This window comes from Rhineura floridana, chromosome 17 (genome assembly GCF_030035675.1).
Source record: "Rhineura floridana isolate rRhiFlo1 chromosome 17, rRhiFlo1.hap2, whole genome shotgun sequence".
NCBI lineage: Eukaryota > Metazoa > Chordata > Lepidosauria > Squamata > Rhineuridae > Rhineura > Rhineura floridana.
In genome coordinates, this window is record NC_084496.1 from 30602799 (window position 1) to 30622818 (window position 20020).

General features: G+C 48.7%; 1 protein-coding gene across 2 annotated transcripts in view; it reads left to right on the forward strand.

Annotated features, from left to right (window-relative positions):
• Positions 1 to 12877, forward strand: part of FSCN1 (fascin actin-bundling protein 1) — a 35467-nt gene extending 22590 nt beyond the window's left edge. Inside the window, exons 2-5 of one of the 2 annotated variants that reach the window (XM_061599492.1) lie at positions 4485 to 4641; positions 6323 to 6447; positions 9160 to 9327; positions 9761 to 12877. In XM_061599492.1, the coding sequence (XP_061455476.1) occupies positions 4485 to 4641; positions 6323 to 6447; positions 9160 to 9327; positions 9761 to 9963 (653 nt within the window). In that variant the 3' untranslated portion in view covers positions 9964 to 12877. The remainder of the gene's footprint in view (positions 1 to 4484; positions 4642 to 6322; positions 6448 to 9159; positions 9328 to 9760) is intronic. The other variant, XM_061599493.1, reaches the window with a different exon arrangement.
• Positions 12878 to 20020: the final 7143 nt, after the last annotated feature.

The window sequence follows — 20020 nt, forward strand, 5'->3', positions numbered from 1 at the left end:
CGAAAAGCAGCATCTCTGTCTGGAAGGGATGTTCTGTTCCTTTAAGGCTGATGTGGCTGAAGCCATAGAAGAATTCTGCCTTTGCCTAAACCACAATCTTTATCGAGAGAGCTTTGCAGATATGAACTAGCTGTACGCATTTGACTAGCTGGAGAATTTGCAGGCACCCAGTTCGGTCTTCCTCACTAGCGCGGGATGAGTCTTTTTTTGGTTTTTTTAAAAATAGCAATTATTTCTAAATGTGCTCTATACATATAAATTAGAATATGTGAATCTGTGTGCTGTGCATGTGTGTGATGTGTAAGTGGTTGCCCTGCGCAAACTGCACCCAGTGAAATCTGTGGAAGCAGCAAAGGGGCAGAATTCCCCCCAGCTATGTGGCCGGAAGACGCAGGCAAGCAGTGTTGCCAAGGTGGTTACATTTAGTAACTGGTGGCTTATACTCACTCCACTTCTCTGCAGTGGCCATATTTCCAGCAGTGACTCTTTGGAAACCCTTTTGGAAAAATCTCACCAGCTCTGTGCTGCATGGAGTCCCTTAACGGTGTGGTCTGATTGTCCCCACATCTGATTTACATGAGACACCAGGCGGAACCAGCCTCCTTTTCTCTCCTTCCTCCCTGCACAGGCTGCTGCATTCTTTGACTTGCCTATTCAGCTGAGACATTCTAGTTCCCAGATGTGAACAAACCCCAGCTGCAACTTGAAAGTCAGCTCATGTTGTCTGGGGGTGGGAGGAGCGCGCTCTCACAGGATGAAGAACCACACACAGACTCTGGGGTTGGTGGGTACCCGCAGCCTGGAAGGAGAAGACTTTGAGGCTCTGCAGCTGGCAAGAAATGGGCTGTTGGGCTGGGTGTGGCTTCTCCTCCATGATCAGCAGTTTGTGGCCTCGGCTGGTCTTGTCCTCAGAAACTGCCCCAAAAGGTCCTACCCTCTTGCTTTGCTGACTTCCTTGAGGGATGCATCAATTGTCACAAAACTTCTGTATAACGTGGGTCAAATTGTAGCCGTACTGGTGTTTTATCCCTGCATGCAACGTCTAATGTCTGGGTAAAACTGTGCAGTTTTGCTAACCTCCATGATGAGAAGTGCCAAAGCACCAAGAAAGATCTGTGGCTCTTTGGAGATGGGGGCCCAGATGAATTCCACGTGTGTGTGTGGAGAGGTGGCGTGTGCTTCAGTGTGGGAATGGTTTTTAAAGAACCAGTGTACTGTTTGGCTTTATTGTGCTGTAACCAATGAGTAATAGCGAGGAATGCAGTTGGACCAACGGCTGTACCAGGATAGCTGCCAAGTTTAAGGTGCTATTCAGACATCGCTTCAGAGGCAGCAGAATATGCGAAGACACCATTGTAGCACCCCTGAGCACAGGGTGCACTTGAGGGCTTCCCTTGGTGCTCACAAAGCCTCTGAGGCCCCCACCCATCCACTATCCCCTCGGTGATCAGGTGGTTTACCTTTCTCTCCCTGGAAACCAGGGCACTCGCTCAGAAATCCTCACCTGCCCAAAAGGTTGGCAACCCCTGTGCTGCAACTGGTGTGGGCTGGCTCCAGATAGGAAATCTGAGCCACTGCCGCTGCTGTGCACCTTCCCAAGTTTCCACTCTTGGGAACCTTGGACCAGATGCCCTTGGAGGAAGGGAGGGTATGGTAAGGGCAGGGCAGCATTATCCCCCAACGGTGCCATCTCCAACCCCGGTGGATGGCGCTCCATGGACAGTTGGTTTCCGTCCCTGCTGCCTTCCTTGCTGGCTCCTAGAAACCACCACTTTGCATGTTGCCTCAGAGGTCCAGTCTGCAGCTGCACTTGGTCCTGCAGAGGCGTGTATTTAATATGTAAATATAAAGCCCAGCGTGTTGAGAGGGAAACTTGCTAAGCGCAGGAGGGTTGCGTTTTTGCTTTTGGAGCATCAGCTGACTAAGCATATTTTCTCTTCGCCTTCTGTCTGCAGTGAGCTCTGGTTGTTTTGTCTAGCTTTGCAACTGACAAGTTCCTAGGGCTCCTGACAGTTCAGCTCTAAGTAGTGGAGTTTTTGGAAGGGGGGAGAAGCTCCTGCACAATGTACCACGGAGGGGCTCCAGGCTGGTGGTCAATAGGAGGAGTATTCTGCAATGCATTAGAGATGGGTGTTTCTCTGCTTCATGAGTTTTTCTGCTCTGCTTCCTTCCACAGTGTTGCTATCCAGAGGGGTTGCAGTGCAACAGAAGCAGGACAAATATAAACCAGAACATTTGTACTGTAAAAAGTTACAGGATTTCAGCAGGACAACATGGGGCATGCACTGATTGGAAACGAAGCTGTGTGTCCGGCCCCCAAATTTTGCAGTTGCAAACAGTATTGAAAGCGGGATGCCATAACTTCCCCAACACCATCATGGGTGCAAATCATTAGGAATGCACAATAAGGAGGACGTCTGCAGGGGCGTTCAGACATTTGTTTGCGCACGCGAGGTCTCACAGCAATGGGTGTCTGCCCTTGTTCTTGGCTTAATGATGGACAGAGCTATGTGTGTCTATTAAACATTAGAAATTCTGGCCGTACTCATTGAGTTTATTAGTTGCTTCCTAACTCTGAAAGCAAGTTGCAAAAATAACAATACACAGCAGTACAAAAAAATACTTAAAGCTAGTTATTTTTAAACCCTCCACAAGTCTGACCATCAAAGAACGCATTTCCTGCACATATTTCCTGCAGTACATATTTCCTGCAGCAGCTGACATTGTTTGAACACTCGGATGCCGGGCAGAAGAGAACTGTCTTCCCCCGGTGCCCCAAAGAGGTTTCCGTCAGCATCAGGGAAGGTGCTGTGGGGGGTGGGGGAAGCATTCCACAAATGGGAAGTCACCACTGAAAAGGCCCGCTGCCACCCTCTGAGGGCACACTGAGGGGGGCATGATCTGGACAAATGCAGATTCTGCAAGGGACTGGGGGGGGGGGCTTAAGCCGTGTCAAGCTGAACAAGCCATGACCAGCACTTTGAATTGGCCCTGGAAAGTGGTGGCCTTGTGACCGTTGGTAAATTTACCATTTGCTAGATTTTAGCAGCATGTGTATGAGTGATGGGCCTGCTGAGGGATTATGGCTGGATGGGTTGCTTTCTCTTCAGCACTTTGAATTGGCCCTGGAAAGTGGTGGCCTTGTGACCGTTGGTAAATTTACCATTTGCTAGATTTTAGCAGCATGTGTATGAGTGATGGGCCTGCTGAGGGATTATGGCTGGATGGGTTGCTTTCTCTTCAGCACTTTCACAAACGCACCCACGTAGCGGCAGGATAGTAATTCTTTCTTCCCCTCCCTCCCCCCTCCAATTACACATTGCTGAAGGGCACATTAGCTTTGGGCATCCCATTTTTTTTTTTAAAGGACATGGACAAGTTGGAGCATGCCCTGAAGGAGGTGATAAGGATGGCGAGGAGCCTGGAAGTCCTGGGAGGAACAGTTGAAAGACCTGCTATGTTTAGCCCAGGAAGGGGAGAGTCATGTGGGAGACAGCGGCTCTCTTCCAATCTCTGCAGGGCCGTTGTGCAGCAGACGTAGCAGACCTTTTCTCTGTTCCTCCAGGGGCAGGACTAGAATGAGTGAGTGGGAATTGCAGGGAAGCAGGTTTTGGCCAAATATTAGGAGAAACTTCTGGATGGCAAGAGGTATTTTGACAGAGATTGCCTTGGGGTGAGTGTGTTGGGTTCTCCTTTGCTGGAGGTAGCGAAGCTGGCCAGCCATCTGTCAGGGATGCTGTGGCTGTATCCTGCAACAAGCAGAGGGGGTTGGACTAGATAGGTGACCCCCACGGTCCCTTCCAGTTCTAAAATTTGAGGAAGGTGATATGTTGGCTTATTCAGCATTGTTTGACAATACGACAATATCCTTCATTGATTTAAAAGTCAGTTTTCATTGGAGGGAGGAAGGTGAAAACCCATAATTTGGCCTACTTATGAACAGTTCAAAACAGGCCTTACCAGCTGCAGTCCATGAGCTTGGCAGGCTATGGCACTGGGTGGGGCTCTGCCTTCATGCGCGTCTGTTGTCATGGATGTACTGCAGTGTAGAGATGTGTCCATTATCCACTCATGGTGGTTAACGTCTAGATCCAGGGAATAATTCCAGCACCTCTGCAACCCTTGTTACCAAAGCATCCACCAGAAGCAAAACGGGATGGTTATTTACCAGGTGCAGTTGTGGATTCTGCACGGACCTGTTCCTATGCAGAATTATGTATCCCTGAACTGATTCAAAGCTGTATGTCGATATGCTTCCCTCTTCTCTGCACGCAACCCAACTTCTGAGGTTTAATTCCTCTAGGCATTGTTTAGACAACTTCAGGCCTCTCTTAGGCTGGAGCTTTTTTCCCCATGCAGCAGCTGGCCAGACATAGTGCCTTGAGTTAGCCATGGTTAGCCCTGTGTGTAACGAGTGTGCATGAGCCAGGGATCTAGGCCATCGACCATGCTTTATGATTGACTGTGCCCATCTCCTTTCTCAGGTATGGACCTTTCGGCCAATCAGGATGAGGAGAGCGATCAAGAAACCTTCCAACTGGAAATCAACAAAGATACCAAGAAATGCACCTTCAGAACCTATACTGGGAAGTACTGGACCCTTACCTCAAATGGTGGGGTGCAGTCCACTGCCTCAACTAAGTGAGTCCACCCTCTCAGGAAACTTGGCTGAATGGGTTTTCTGGAAGTTTTTGTGATCCCAAAAATAGCTTAGAACAGGAGTGACAAACCTTTTTGCCTTCTGGGGCCCAGCCCACATGGGCCAGGTTTAACTGGTGGATGGAACAAATCGCCTGTCAATCACATTGCATAATTATGACATCACATGATGGACATGAGGGTTCTTCCACCCACCTGTCAAAATCCCTTGCATTTTTCCCAAGCACAGGGGGCATTGCCAGCCTTATGCTTGATGCTGTGGGAAGTGGTTCCCCCCCCCATGGGGGGTGAGAGTAAGAACCCTGCATTTTGGAGGCATCTGCTGCACGAAGAACTCCCTCACGTAGCCGATGCCTGCAAAATGGAAGCTTCTTTCACCCCTTCCCCTGCAATCAGCTTTTTGCAGGCATCAGCTGGATGAAGGAGTTCTTCATGCTGCTGATGTGTGCAAAATGCTGCTGGAGCGGAGTGCACCCTTGCTGCCCAAGAGGGAAACCTCTGCTTTAGCAGTAGCTTCATTCAAAACACTTTCCCCTTGTGGAGAAAAGCTGATGGGCAGTGAGGGATGGGTAGTGAGGGCCTTTCTCCAATCAAAGGAACAACTGGGAGCTCGCTCAGAATTCCTGACTGGTCCTTTGATGCCACATCTGTACCTGTCTTTATGATGTCAGGTGCAGGGCTCAGTTTGGGGGAGATGGCCTTGCAGGCCAGATTGGGATCTCTGGCAGGCCAAGTTTAGAATATGATTTTTCCTGGGTTGGGTTGTGTGTTCATTGCTGTTCTGTTTTATTTATGGGCAAAAATGTCTATATCCCATTGTTTTTTTTAAAACAAATTGACAGTGAACAACACAAAATCAATAATAATGTTTACATTGATAAAACAAATACATCATAAATAAATAGATGAGAATGGAGGATTGACATAGCTGGATTACCCCTCTGGGTGAACGCGTATGTTTTCAGTAATTCTGGATGTTCCTGCCTCATGTTCATTGGAAGCACATTCCAAAGGGCAGGTGCTGCCACGCTAGAAGTCCGGGTCTTAGTGGACATCAGACAATCTGCGGGAGCGTTCGGCACTACCAGGAGCGCCTTTGGATGCCCCAGTGTACAGACAGACCTTGTGTGTGTGACAACATACAAATTAACAGCCTTGTGCCACCTTAAAGGCTCACAGCCATATGGCATAATCTTTTGTGAACTACGATCCCCTTCATCAGATGCAAGTAAACAGAACTGAAGTCCGCCAAAGCTTATGCCAAAATAAGTTAGTCTTTAAAGTGCTACAATATTGTTGTTCTTGCTGCAAGAGGCTAATCGTGGCTACCCCTCTAGTAAACAAATATGAGCTTAATAGGAATAGACATCTGACTTTGAAAACTTGCATCAGTGGAGGAAATTCAGCTAGCTGCCTACGGAGCTTTGTAGGCTCAATAATACTGTCCTTGTACAGACACCCCTCCCTTTTTTGTGAATGACGACTGCCTATTGTCAAATAGTAATTTGCGGTAGCAGAGGATTCTCCCTCCCCCCCCATGCATTTTTTCACTGTTGGTGGCTGCATGCAGAGTGAAACCAGAAGTTCTGGCCAGGAAGCCAGACGTTGCCCATCCCCTCAATCTTATTGGCAGGACTGTTTCTTCTCTCTCTCTCTGCCACAGCAGGAATGCCAACTGTTACTTTGATATTGAGTGGTGCGACCGGCGCATTACCTTGAAAGCGGCAAATGGGAAATACGTTACAGCGAAGAAGAATGGGCAGCTCGCTGCGACTGTGGAAACTGCCAGTAAGGATCCTTCATCACTGTGGATGGTGGGAGAAAAGGGCCCCCCCAGCCCAGAGCACAAATTCACAGGCACTCCTGATTATTGTTGTTGTTATTTATTAAATTTATCTCCCGCCTTTCCTCCCAGAAGCAGCCCAGTTGGAGAGTGCAGAGGAGCAAGGCTAAGAGAAACCTTGGTCTTAGACCGGGATGAGGAATCTGGTGCCTTCCAGATATTGCCAGGCCCGACTCCCGTTGTGATCCCTGACCATTGGCCATGCTGGCTGGGGCCGATGGGAGTGGGGAGTCCAACAAAAACTGGAGGGGGGCATAGGTTCCCTACCCATGCCTTAAGCCTTGGAGAGTCACAGCCATTTGAAGTAGACGAGGGTGATTGTCAGTCTTGTGGAGTCTATTTTTTGCTAGAGTTCCTGTGATCCTCCAGTTTATTTGTTTTATTAAAAGCCTTTTCACAGAAGTATTGAAGCTGTGAACAAGATTGCTCATCACTGTGGATGGTGGGAGAAAAGTGGGGTGTAGCACAAAGCACAAGGTTGCAGGCCCTCCAGTTTATTATTAACAATGAAAGCAATCAGTTGAGTTAAAATTGCATAAATATGCAGTAAACAAGGAATTGCTGAGCAGGAGACCTGAAGCCCTATAAATGCTTATGGAGCAAACAAGGATGTTTTTAAATTCCTGGCAAAGCTTACAAAGCAAAGTGGGTGCTTGGGGTCTCCATAGCAAGGCATATTTAATCTGGGATCCTGAGTGTGACATCTTTAACATGATAGAAGTGTTGCCTTAACTGAGCCAAACCAAGAGACACTACCTAGTCTAGTAACCTAAATCCCAGCAACCTGCCGGTGACCAGGGTGTCCCCTCTTCAGTGTGCTTAATAGTTGGCATAAGGTAGCATCTGCCAACCTGGGGCCCTCCATAGGTTTTGGGACTACACCCACTTCTGCCAACATTGTCACATTCCTCACCAGCTGTGCTGGCTAGGGTTGATGGGAGTTGTAGTCCAAAATACCTGTGGAGTGCCGGGTTAGCGAAGGCTAATGTAAGGCCTCCTTCTCTATCGAGCTGCCACTTTGAGGTGTCTGCATGTAGTCACTTGAGTGGTAACGTAGCCTGCAGCCCCCTCGCCAAGTCGTAACCCAGCTATGCCTTTGGCCAACTTCCCTGGGCTGTTGCTTCACCAGATTTCTGATCAGCTGCTGAAGTGAATTCTGCCTGGCAAGAGAATACATAGGTTGGAATTCAAGGGGATGGCAGGGACCCAGTGATAGCTTACCATGTGATATTTGGCTGACCTGTATTCACCCAAATCTGGGACTGCTGGTAAGAATGCAAGTTTGTTGCAAGTACAGAGATGCTTAGTCTAATATCGCTTTGTCAGTACTTGCAAATTGGCTAAATTTCCATTAACCTGAAAGCTTTATTATACCCTAGTATTATGTTGACAGTGTGACCCTTATCTTCTGGATGCTTTGCTTAGTTGGCAGGGGTGTTGCTGGGCACCTTTAGGACTTGAGGGCGCAGGCCAAGGGCACACATGCATATTATTTATTAAGCTTATTAATCTTCTTATACTGATAATCGAGGTGATTTACAATTAAAAAAAAAACAAAATGTGTAAAATCAACAGTTTAGAACACCGTGTTGTAATTTACAAAAAACCTTCCAGTTGATCTGATCAGTAGATTCTTGTCCCAGGAAGCAACAATCCCTCACTTAAATGCCTGGTGGCACTGATAGGATGTTTGCCTAGCACCAAAGTGCAGTCTGAATTTGGTGCCAGGCAAGCCTCCCTTGGGAGGGCATTTCATAAGTGATTGGTGGCGGGGGCGCTGCTGTTGAGAAGGCCCTGCCCAGCCCCGCCCCACCCCACCCCCCAGCCTTGTCACCCCCCCACCCCAACTTTTTTCAGAGGAAACTAGATTTGATCTAGGTAGGTTCATAGGGGGAAAAGGCTTTCCTTGAGATATTGAGGTCCAAGTTTTTAGGTGAAAGCCAGCCCTTTGAATTGGGCCTGGAAACACATTAGCACTCAGGCTAAAAACAGTGCAATATGCTCTGACCATTGAGTGCCAGTCCACAGCCTAGCCACTGAGTTCTGTGCTGGCTTCAGTTTCCAAACAGTCTTCAAAACCTGCCTCACTGAAGCCAGATTATCTCCATCTTGGGTCACCGGCCAAAGCAGGCCTCTGCACCACCTGTGCCTCCAGTGACAGCCTTGGATCCAGGAGAACGCCCAGACGAAGACCTGACCTTTTGGGCAAGAGTGACCCTGCCAGACGTGGTGAAACTTCACTTGCCTGGATCTGTCTTGTCTGAATTGAGCCTCACTTTATTGGCTCTCATCCCATCAGGTGCAATTTTAGCACATCCACCATCACATCTGCAGAAGATGAAAAGGAAAAATAGATGGCAAGTCGCCAGTGTGCTGATGGCAATGCACTCCCAATAGCCCTGCTCGGCACCTTCACATGCTGATGCTTGGGTACCTCTGGGTAAATCAAGATGGTGGCTAGCTGGGATCTCAGCAGCACTGTCCTCTGCAGCCGTTTTAAAAGGGGATGGAGAAGGGGGAGATGATCTCAAACCTGGTGCAAAAGGCCTGGACTTTAGGCATCCCCTAACTCCTCCCCGCCTCTGTCTATTCAATCTATCAGTGTGCCTCACAAGCTCCCGACCCATGACTTGTCTTCTGTCTTCCCTGACAAACAGGTGAGACGGAGCACTTCCTCATGAAGCTGATCAACCGTCCGATTATTGTCCTTCGTGGAGAGCACGGCTTCATTGGCTGCCGCAAGGTGACCGGCACTCTGGATTCCAATCGCTCCTCTTATGATGTCTTTCAGCTGGAGTTCAATGATGGAGCCTACAGTATCAAAGGTATGAACTCTTCTTGCCCGCAGGCTCTTGAAGGCCTCAGTTCTGTGCTGCTAGCTGGCTGGCCTGCCTTGTCTCTGTGCTGTGTGGCTAGAGACAGTGCCAGTCTGCTGAGATCCCATGAGAAGGGTCCCAGAATGGATGTTCCTGAAGAACATCTGCTTTCACTTTAAAAAGAGGATAGAAGATTCTAGCCCTTATGTCCCCAAAGATGGCTGATGCCAGGGGTGGGGCAGGGAGTCTGTGGCCCTCCAGATGTTGCTGGAGTGCAACTTGCATCATCCTGACCATTGGTTGTGCTGGCTGCTGGGAGCTGGAATCCAACACATCTGGAGGGCCCCTGTGTTAGCCATCGCAGCTGTTCTCCGGTGAGTATCCATGCTGCATGAATGCATTGGCAGGGCAGCTGTGACCCTCTTCCCTGCCTTGCTTCCAGATTCCACTGGCAAATACTGGATGGTTGGCAATGAGTCATCTGTCACCAGCAGCAGCAACACGCCAGTGGACTTCTTCTTTGAGTTCTGCGACTACAACAAGGTGGCCATCAAAGTCAACGGCAAATACCTGAAGGGCGACCACGCCGGCGTCCTCAAAGCATCTGCTGACACCATTGACCCCTCCACCCTCTGGGAGTATTAAATGCACTTTAGCTGCCCCCTCCTCTTTCCCTCTCTGCTCTTTCTGACCCCCCACCCACTTGTAGTTGCTGACTTTTGTTTTTTCCTCTTCCAGTGTGACTCTTCTTTACGAGAGCTTGTCTTTCTGACTGGCCTGCTGCTTATCTCCTGCCATAGAATTTTTAGGTTGATCTCTTCCCTTTGCCATGGTGTGTGTGTGCATGGGGAGTCTCTTTAAAACTGGAAAATGTGATTAATCTACAGAAAATTGTGCACTCGGTCTGCATAGACATGGTGGTGAGTGGGAATCTTTGTAAAAGGTTGGGCTATCAAACCTGGCCTTATCTCTACAGGCCTCTGAATTTAAAAGGGAATAAATCCCACCATGCCATCCCAAAGTAAATTGGCCCCCTCTATTGGCATGTCCTCCGTGCTGGGATTGGGGGAGATGCTGACAGAGCCAACTAGCACTGAACCTTTGGGAAAGTTTTCTCAGGGTCCACTTATTTGGCCCAATGCAGGCCATGTGGATCCTCCTGGGTCAACTGGATTTCTCAACTTGAGGTAGCCTTTTGTAGTAGGTTAGGGTTCCCTTCCTTGGCTTTTTAGTTAAATGTCTCATTTCTCTTGCCTAAGGCAAAGACATCGCCTGGCGAAGTGGGGGGTGATGGTGGTGGGTCAGTTAAGAGACCAACATGGGCCAGCAAATAAGTAAAGTAACAGGGACTAGAAGCTTTGTCCACAGAAACATGAGCTGCTTCTTGGTGGACCAGAGCTGTGCAGAAGCTGTATGTCCTTCATCTCCTAGGGGGCTGAGCTTGTTGAATAGCCCGTCCTGCTCTGCTGAAAAGTGCCCAAGCAGCATCTCTGAGCTTCTTTCTAAAAGGCCTGAACAACTGCACTGACAGAGCAGTTGATGCCGCCTTACTGTTTCTCCCCCACATCCCTCTGGAAGCTGCAAGTTGTTAGAACTCATTTTCTCTTTTATATTATTGTATTTGATATCTTAAAATATTAGAGGGATCAGGGCTGCCTGAAATTGTTGCTCATCAGTGCTGGTATCTCACAGATGTCAAGCTGCACATCCTAACTGTGCCAGTTCCTTTCCCCTGATTGGGGAGGGGGGACTTTAGCACCCCCTTTTCTTTCCCTCCGGTGTGTGCCTCCAGGGAAGCATCTCTCCTCCACTGGCCACTGCCTCCTGCAAGCAGGGGGGTCTGCAGGTCAGTCCTGCTGTTGCGTCGCACCTGCTCTTGCCACACCACGGAGCAAGGTCAGCAGATGCCATTGCTTCCCTCTTCCTCGGTGCCCTCTCCTTTTTCTGGCTTTGCTTGGGAGTTTGTGCCTCCAAGGACAGCCATATCTTGCTTGTGTGAGTGCAGAAGCCAGGATTCGTGTTGAGGCGGGGAAGGAGCATGGAAAGGTGGTGGAAGCGGCTGAGTGGGGGGAGACGGCTGCTTCACATGTACATTCAGACAGGGAGCTTCTTCCCTTTCAGGTCACTTCCTGGACCGAGCAGTGGGAAGCAAGTTGTGAGGCTCAGTTTCCAGAATAGGAAGCTTTTCAAAATTAGCAACCTTTGCACAGTGGCTGTATGTTCAGTACATTTTTTCGTTCTGTTTCATTAGGATTTCTGCCTCCCCCCCCCCCCCCCCGCTTAAGCCCTGCTCATCCAACTGTTTTGAGAGTTGAGGCGTCTGGCTTGACCGGCTGCCTCTCCCTGGCCCATGTGTGCCACTGGTGTGGCTTCTAGAGGGCCTTGCCAAGGCTGTTGTTCAGCCCTTCTTGGCCCAGGCAGTTGCCAAGCTCTGCTTCTGGAGTTCCTGGAAACAAGAAAAGTGACCAAGCAGTGTTCCTCTCTGTTTATATGAGCTCTCCACAGAGCCACCCTCAACAGTCTGCAATAGATCTGCAGCACTGTATAACCCATGTGAGCATTTGTAACGTGTTGCTTAACTGTTCAGGAAAAGTCTTGCCTGTGCGTACACCCTGTGGGGTTTTTTCTTGTTTGATGTCTTCTTGGGGGTTCTCTCTGTTCCCTTTACTCCCCAGATGTTGCAGATTACACCCCACCATCACCAACATAATTTGCTCAAGCTGGCTGGGGCTGATGAGACTTGTGGTGGTCTAAAACATCTGGAGGGCACCAGTTGGGGCTCTTCCCTGGGCAATCTCTTGCCAAATCTCATGTCCTGATTTCTCATGCGATGCAGAGAGACTCCAGGTAAAAGGTGCTCTTTGATCTTTTTGATGGAATCCACCAAACCATCAGTCCCAGGCCTCTTCTACACACAGGACCCTGCTTGTGTCATCATGGTGCCCAAATGCAAAAGTGCCAGCCCTTCTGTTGCTCAGAGCAGGGTGGAAGGAAGCTATTACAAGCCTTAAACACACACTCTCACACACACACTTTGCCATCTTCAGGGGTCCTCTTCTCCATCGATACTCGGTGCTAAATTCTAAAAAAAACTGGAATTATTTGCCTTATGAGTCAGGGAAGGGTTGTTCTGGGACTTCATAGGAGCCTTAACGTGAATTTATTGGAACATTTTGGGAGTGGTAAAGTCTAGAGTAGTTCGTGTGAAAGACACACAACTTTGGGAACAGAGATGACTGCCAGCAGGGCCAAGTGTGTGGCCCCAATCCTGTGCCATGTCCCGGCCTTCCTATTTCATCCTGCCCCCTCCCCAAATTTCTTCTCTCCCAGATGACTGCTTGAAACATGTAACCCCACTGGCTTCTCTCATGTAACAATTTTTAAGAACAATTCTCCTTGCCTTCTTCCTTGGCTGTTGTGGCTCTGAAAAACATCTCATGTTCTGGTATATTTTGTTTAAGTTTTTTTTCTTAATTTTGTTTTGTAAGTGCCATTTGTATAACAAGCTTCAAATGGAGAAGTGACGAAATTAAAAACCTGCATTCAGATAAGAAAAAAAGTTTTTTCCTTTCTCTGTCCTTCTCCCCCAATATACTGTAGGTGAAGTGTTTCTGTGGGCATGTCAACACTATACACATTTAAAGTGTTTAACAGTTCTTAGCTGTTACCTTTGGGGACGGGCCGTAGCTCAGTGGTTAGAGTGTAATTCCCAGAGAGATCTCCAGGTATGGCTGGGAGGGACCCCATCTGAACCCCTGGAGCGCTGCTGCCAACCAAGGCAGACAATACTGAGCGAAATGGACCAGTGATCTGGCTTGATTTATGGCAGCTTATGTGATGAACCCTGCAGCAGAAAGTTGCAGCGTGGAGTACTATTCAGGATTCCAAGCACTCCATCTCTGTTTCTCCTTCCCTCCAACAGTCAGTGATCACTTAACATGATAGTTGCTTGGGCCTCTCTCCCTTAGGGTATCTTAAGATAAAAACTGTACACCAACAAAGATTGTGGTTCCTCATAGCCTGCTGCTTGCTCCCAAAGGAGGAGATCAGTTCCTCTAAGGAGCCTTGTGGTATTCCAAGGATTCTTGAGGGCAGGGAAGGGATCCTATGGGAGCAGGATTGCATGAGCAAGTGAGCACTCCCACAAACAGGCTGAGAAGCTGGCACTGGCTGGGAGCGCCTGCAGATCTGCTGGAGCATTCTTGGCGGTGGTGGCAGCACTTTATCCTGATCCGCCTCTGGCTGAGTGTCCGATTCCTACTCAGGAGGAGCCACACGTGGCGCCTGGGGGGCCAAGAGAGGGCTGAGAGGCGGGACAAGGGCCAGATCATTGGCATCAGTGCTTCTTCTGTTGGAACTGGAACTTTGGGGGGGAGCTGCTGTAGCCTTCTTGTTTCAGCCCCTCCAGCTGTAATCCACTGGGCCCCTCCCCAGGATCCCATTCTTCCTTCTCCTCTTCCTGATCACTCCAGCAGGAGTCCCCCGCAGGGCCCATGACAGGTTGTTATGAAGCCGTATGTAGGCTGAGGACACCTTTCTAAGTCAACTCGCCTCCTTAACCCCCGAGGATATTAGTTCCTCCATTTCCAGGCTGTGAGTTCCTTTGCTTGGAAACGGACTGCCTTCAAGTCGATCCCGACTTATGGCGACCCTATGGATAGGGTATTCAGAGGTGATTTCACCATTGCCTTCCTCTGAGGCTGAGAGGCAGTGACTGGCCCAAGGTTGCCCAGTGAGCTTCATGGCTGTGTGGGGATTCGAACCCTGGTCTCCCAGGTCATAGTCCAACACTCTAACCACTACATCACACTGGCTCTAAATGGGATCATCCAGGCACAAGGGGGGGAAGGAGTACTGGCAAGCTTAATTCACTCATCTCAGAAGGGTGAGGGATGGAAACATCATACAAGAGCAGCCTGTCTGGAGTCCTGTAAAAAGGTACTTTCTTTGCCCTGCAGGGAAAAAAAGAGGAATTTCCTCCTCAGTGGGTGTGTTCCACAGGGCTATTTCGTGCCATTTCAAGCTGTAGCTAGTGTGTGAAGATGGGCAACCCACAGGTGGCTAAAAGGAAAGCTCTGTGCTGCAGCCTCGGTTGCCAAGGGCAACTTGCCTCAGATGCCTTTTTATGTGGCAGCACTTTTTTCTACCTGCAAGGCGCACGTGTGTGTGTGAGAGGGGGGGGGGAAGGGCTTGTCGTTTGCATAGAGGGAACAATAGTCTCCCCTTACAGTTTTGGAAACAAGTGCAACGTTGCGCTGAAAGAAAGAGTAAGTGCAAACCTATAGTGTTGCCTCCACCGTTTGTGAGAGGAAATCTGGTGTCCTCCAAGGCACAGTGGCTAAACATGTGCATGTCATGCCAAAGTAGCTGTGGTCATCCTCGTACCTTCCAGGTGTCTTGGCCTACACCTCCCATCAGCCCCAGGTTGGCCAAGGCTGTACTAAACCAAGGCTCAGGGCTACACAGAGCGCTGAAGCAAAGCAGTGGGCAGGCCATAAGGTGCTGGGGAGTCGAAGAGCAGGCCCTCAAGGGCTACTCTCTGGACTGGACCACGCAAGCAGGATCAGGACCACTGGACTACAGTGCCATCGCTACTCACCTCACACCGTTGGCCCAGGAGAATTCCACAGTCGATGGTATCAAGAGCCGCTGAGGAATCGAGTAACTGGATCGCCCTTGTCCCTCTCCAACCAGGGCGACCAAGGCCAGTTCATTCCCCAAACCAGGCCTAAATTGAGACTGAAGTGGATCCAGATGATCAGTGTCATCGAGGAATTCTTGTAGTTGCTGTCTCACGCCTTCACTACCTCCCCCCCCCCAAAATGGAGTATTAGCAACTGGCCGGAAGTTGTCATGAACTATTGGGTCCAGGGTGGGCTTTGTAAGGAGTGACTGCCTCTTTAAGGGCAGCCGGCACATCCCTGCCAAGCAGTGATGCATTAACAACACAAGGGCCAGCCCCCTCTGGCTACCTTTAACCAGCCATGACCGGCAGCGGTCCAGAGGGCAAGTGCTCTTGTTGACAGGAGGACTGCATATTAACTGCCTTGATACCATCATGAGCACACACATGCATAACACAAAGAATGTGTGGAAGGGTTCTGTTGTTGTTATGTGCCTTCCAGTCGATTATGACTTATGGTGACCCTATGAATCAGTGACCTCCAAGAGCATCTGTCGTGAACCACCCAGTTTAGATCTTGTAAGTTCAGGTCTGTGGCTTCCTTTATGGAAGGGTTCTATGGCTGGTGTTTATTGAGCTGATTTGGTTATGGGATGGTTATATGACAGTCAGCAGTCATCCTGATTTACTTCCAGGGTAGATACAGGTCTTCCCATTAATGTTCATCCCATGCCTTTGAAGCCATTTCCTTGTCACTTTCCTGACTGCAAAAAAGCTTATTTTTTAAAAACTAGTCGATTTGTTAGGTTAGGGCCACAGAGTGCTTTAATCCACTTTAATTACAGAAACCTAAAATTCCAGTATATCGTAAATCCCCCCCCCCAAAAAAAATAGTGACTGGAGGCATCCATAGACATCCTACCTACCACATAATTTGTAAAACAATTCAAAAGTCATGCATTAACATATATACATATGCGTATATGCAGGTGTCTGGAAAAGCTTCACCTGCCACACTTGGACTAAGAATGTGACCATTAAGGAAACAGGAACCCAGAGCACTACCGTAAGAAGTGCTTGGCTGCATCCTGAATAAAGGGATGAGAGATTGCCAGAGCCCTGCACTCTCCCAGTTTGCCACTGAAGAACTGCAAAGAAATCCCTCAAAGGCCAGGATGCACCATTTTGCTTGGTGTCTGGAGATGGCCCAGTTGGCCAGAGACATAGGAGAGGCACCCCTTGCCCTTTTCGCCTTTCCTCTGTCCCAGTGCGCATGGATCCTCTCCCCTTCCCCTTTTGCCAAAGCAGCCAAGCTGAACCCTGTCACTGTTCGCTTGCAAAGAGGGGGAAAGGTCTCTGACCTTGAAGGAGCGCCATGCGAGGTTTTACTGCTGCAAGGAGGGGGAAAGGAATGTGCCTTGGCTCGGAACAGCAGCTTGGAGGCTCTTTCCTGGGGCTCCTCAAGCCCCAAGCTTTATTTGAAGAGATGAAAGTAAAAAAGAGACACACACCTCGCCACCTCCTCAGGCCCAGATGGGCCTCTTTTCCTTTCAAGAAACACCTTCTGCTTGTTGCATCCAAATAATCAAGGAAGGGAGGCCGAGATCTGCCTGGCCACTTCCAAAAGCAGAACGCCAACATTTCGCAACAGGAGGTGGCTCCTCGCAAGCGAGCGACCACAGCCCATTTTTCGTCTCATGAAAGAGGAGCAAATTATTGGCCATTTAGTTAGGACAATATTCTTCCTCACAGGCAGGCAGCAAAATGTCACGGAGAAGCCCAGCTTTCAGAAGAGAAGCACACAAAAGCCATCCATCTGTTAGGCGGCAGCTGGCCAGACTCACACACAAATCCAAAAGCCAGTAAGGGACATCCCTTTCTTAGGACTGACAAAAATGTCCCAAAATGGCAAGTGACCTTTTGAGTTATCTGGAGGGTTTCATTGGACAAAGCTAAATGCAGGGGCAAGGACAGGGAGAGAAATGGTGTTGGAGCCCAAAGTTTGCAGTTTCTAACAGTCTGTGGCAGCGAAAACATAAAGCTGGTTAATTGCAGCCTGCCAGGATACTGTTAAAGACAGAGGAACAGGGCCAGTCAGGAAAATGTGGCAACCTTAAGTGGAATAAAGGAAGCCAAGTCCTTTGAGCCTGCAGACAACATAAAGCAGCCATAGGAGGTTCCAGAAGTGGCTGTACCTCAAGGAACTGTGGTGGGGCATAGATACAGTTAAAAGGAGACTGGAGGAGCTAGAGAAGTATCCCTACATCCCTGCTGAATCTTGGCCAACGAATGTAAGTAAGGCCCCGCTGGATCAGTCCAACGGTTCATCGGGCTTCTCATGTCCCACAGGGGCAGAGCAGAGGCTTCCAGGTAGCCCACAAGCAAGGCTGTAGCACAGGAGCCTTCCCACTGAAACACTGCCCCTAAACATGGAGGCTCCACAGAGTTGTCATCATCATCATCTCATCACTCTACATGCAAAAAGAAATGGGGCCAAAATGAGGTACCTGAGAAACAAGAAGGCAGGACCAGCATGCTTCGGAGAACCTGAATTTGCTGAGGGGAAAAAGCCCAAAGCGTACCATCTATCCCACAGCTGAGGAACGAGCACTGTTAGTGGACATAACTAGAAATAACAGGACACCACACATGTTAGAAAGGAAGAATGGAGGTGGCACGCGCGAGAGAGAAAAGGCAAGCTGGTTTGCTTGGGCTCCTGGCAGCTTCTGGCATCCTGGCTGGGACCCTGGAACAGAATTTTGTTTGCAAGCTCTACTTATGAGGATTCCGCTTCACGGCCATGATTAAACTCATCTTCTGTGATGAGTTTGCCCAATCCCTTTTCACTCCATGGTGCATCTGACCGCAGCAAATAATCTGGGGCCACCACAAGGAGCATAAAGGAGGGATATACAGTAAATATATCAATAAATAAAAATCAATTACACACTGGGTTATGAAGTTCTTTTGTTTCACCTCCCCCCCCCCCCATCGATTGCCAAGTCATTTCTTTGGGTGACCTCATGTTCTCCTGTTATATGAGAGGGATGAAAAAAAACTGAACATAAGGTCTGCTCAGAAGTCTTCATGTCCAGGCACCACAGCAGAAAGCCATAAATGAGCTCGCCCACACAGCTGGCACCTGCCTTGTGGCACATCGTGGATGCCATTTAGCCAGGGGTGAGGAACCACTGAATGCTCTTGGCCTCTGCTATGCCCAGCTAATCTTGCTGGATGTGCCTGTCACTTATCCATACCCCCAGCTGCATACTCACTTGGGGCAGAGTTCTTTCCTTGTGGGGAAGGAAAAAAGTGTCAGCCCTGTAGCATCTTTTACACCTTACCCTGGACTAATAAATCAAGAACAGCTCACATACCACCCCCCACTCCGCCCCCGCCAGTCCTTGCAACAGACTATGAATTAGAATTTCTATTCATCACATAAGCTAGCTAGGAAGGGGAGCGGCTGGGAGAAGAGATTCTCCTTTTAAAAAAAAATCATGTAAACATCCAAATTGTTACATAAAAGGGTCTACCTGGAATCATTCCACAAAAAGAGAGATCTAAATGTTGGAACTTGGGATTCAGCGCTTCAGTGATTGGTGCCAAATCAAAAGAGCTCCATAAAACTCTGCAAATGCCCCAGATCTTCCCCTACAAAAGCAGGTGCATGGGGAGGGGCGAGGGAGGCAGAAGACGAGCTGCTCCTTTTGGCTCCAGAGATGCTGATGCTCAAGATGGCAAAGAAAGTGGCCCTTTAGCATAGTGGCCGCCCCCCTTTGCAATGCCCTCCTGTTACACAGAGACAGGCATTGCTGGTATTGTCTGACTGGAGCCTGTTGGAAGACCTTTCTTTTTCAACATGCCTTTTAAGTGGAAGTTTTTGGGGTTTCAGTTTTTAAAAATACATTAAATTGCTTTATTTTTAAACATGAAGTTGTTTTAATAGTTATTGTTATAGGAAGAGAGTCATAAACGGAATTAGTTAAGTAAATCAAAAACAAGTAAAAGCCAAAGGCTGACAAAGGACTTAATGGGCAAGGATTTAAAGAAGGTGTGGGACAAGCTCATCTATCTATGTCACCTCCCACCCTACCCTAGACTGAGGTCCAGCTGGACGATATAAGCAAATCTCTTGTTTGGGTATCAGTGAGTCAGCTTGCAATGCAGCTCTGCAGTCCAAGTGTTTCTGAGATGGCAAGCGGTCAAGTGGCCAACACTGCTTTAGCACAAGGTGTGGAGAACGTAAGCCGCATCAATGCTGGGTTTGCAAAACTGCATTCCTTAGAACAGCCTTTCCCAACCAGTGTGCCTCCAGATGTTGTTGGACCACAACTCCCATCAGCCTCAGCCAGCATTGCCAATGGCTGAGGCTGATGGGAGTTGTAGTCCAACAACATCTGGAGGCACACGGGTTGGGAAAGGCTGCCTTAGAAGCTTATATCATCCTGGCTGGGGGTGGCGGGAACTTCAGGTTGATGAAGGATGTCATAAGGGCCTCCTCAATGAGGGGTTGTGTTTCTTTTGGCACTAATGAAGACATCATTTTTAAGGACTTGTGGTTTTAATTACACTTGTCTTTACTTTTTCCTATAGTTCATAGAGTTTTGAATTATGATCGTTTTAATGTCATTAAATTGTGATAGCCTTGTACCTCATCCTGAGATGAGTTCTGAGAGGTGTGGTATTAGATATTTAAGTCAATCAAATATGGATGAATGATAGTAAACACACTTTCCTGAAAGACTGCTTCCCGGCTAGACTTGGCAGGGCTGCTATGGAGGCATGGCCAACGAGGTCATGGCCAAGTTCTGTGTCGTCCCCGTCCCGTCGTCCCTGTTCTCCTCCCTTGCAAACATACTGTGGACATTTGAGCATTGCAGTTTTACAAAGAGCACTTATCTAAACTCTAAAGCGTCTTACTTTGGGTCCAGAAGAGGTCCCTGCTGTCACAGTTGCTTCTCAGATGGGGAAAAAGTTGTGTGGCCACCACCTGTTCTGGTTCTTTCCCTATCCTCCTTTGCAAAGAAACAGGGAACACTTAACAATGCACTTTTAGTAATACTGGGCACCTAAAAG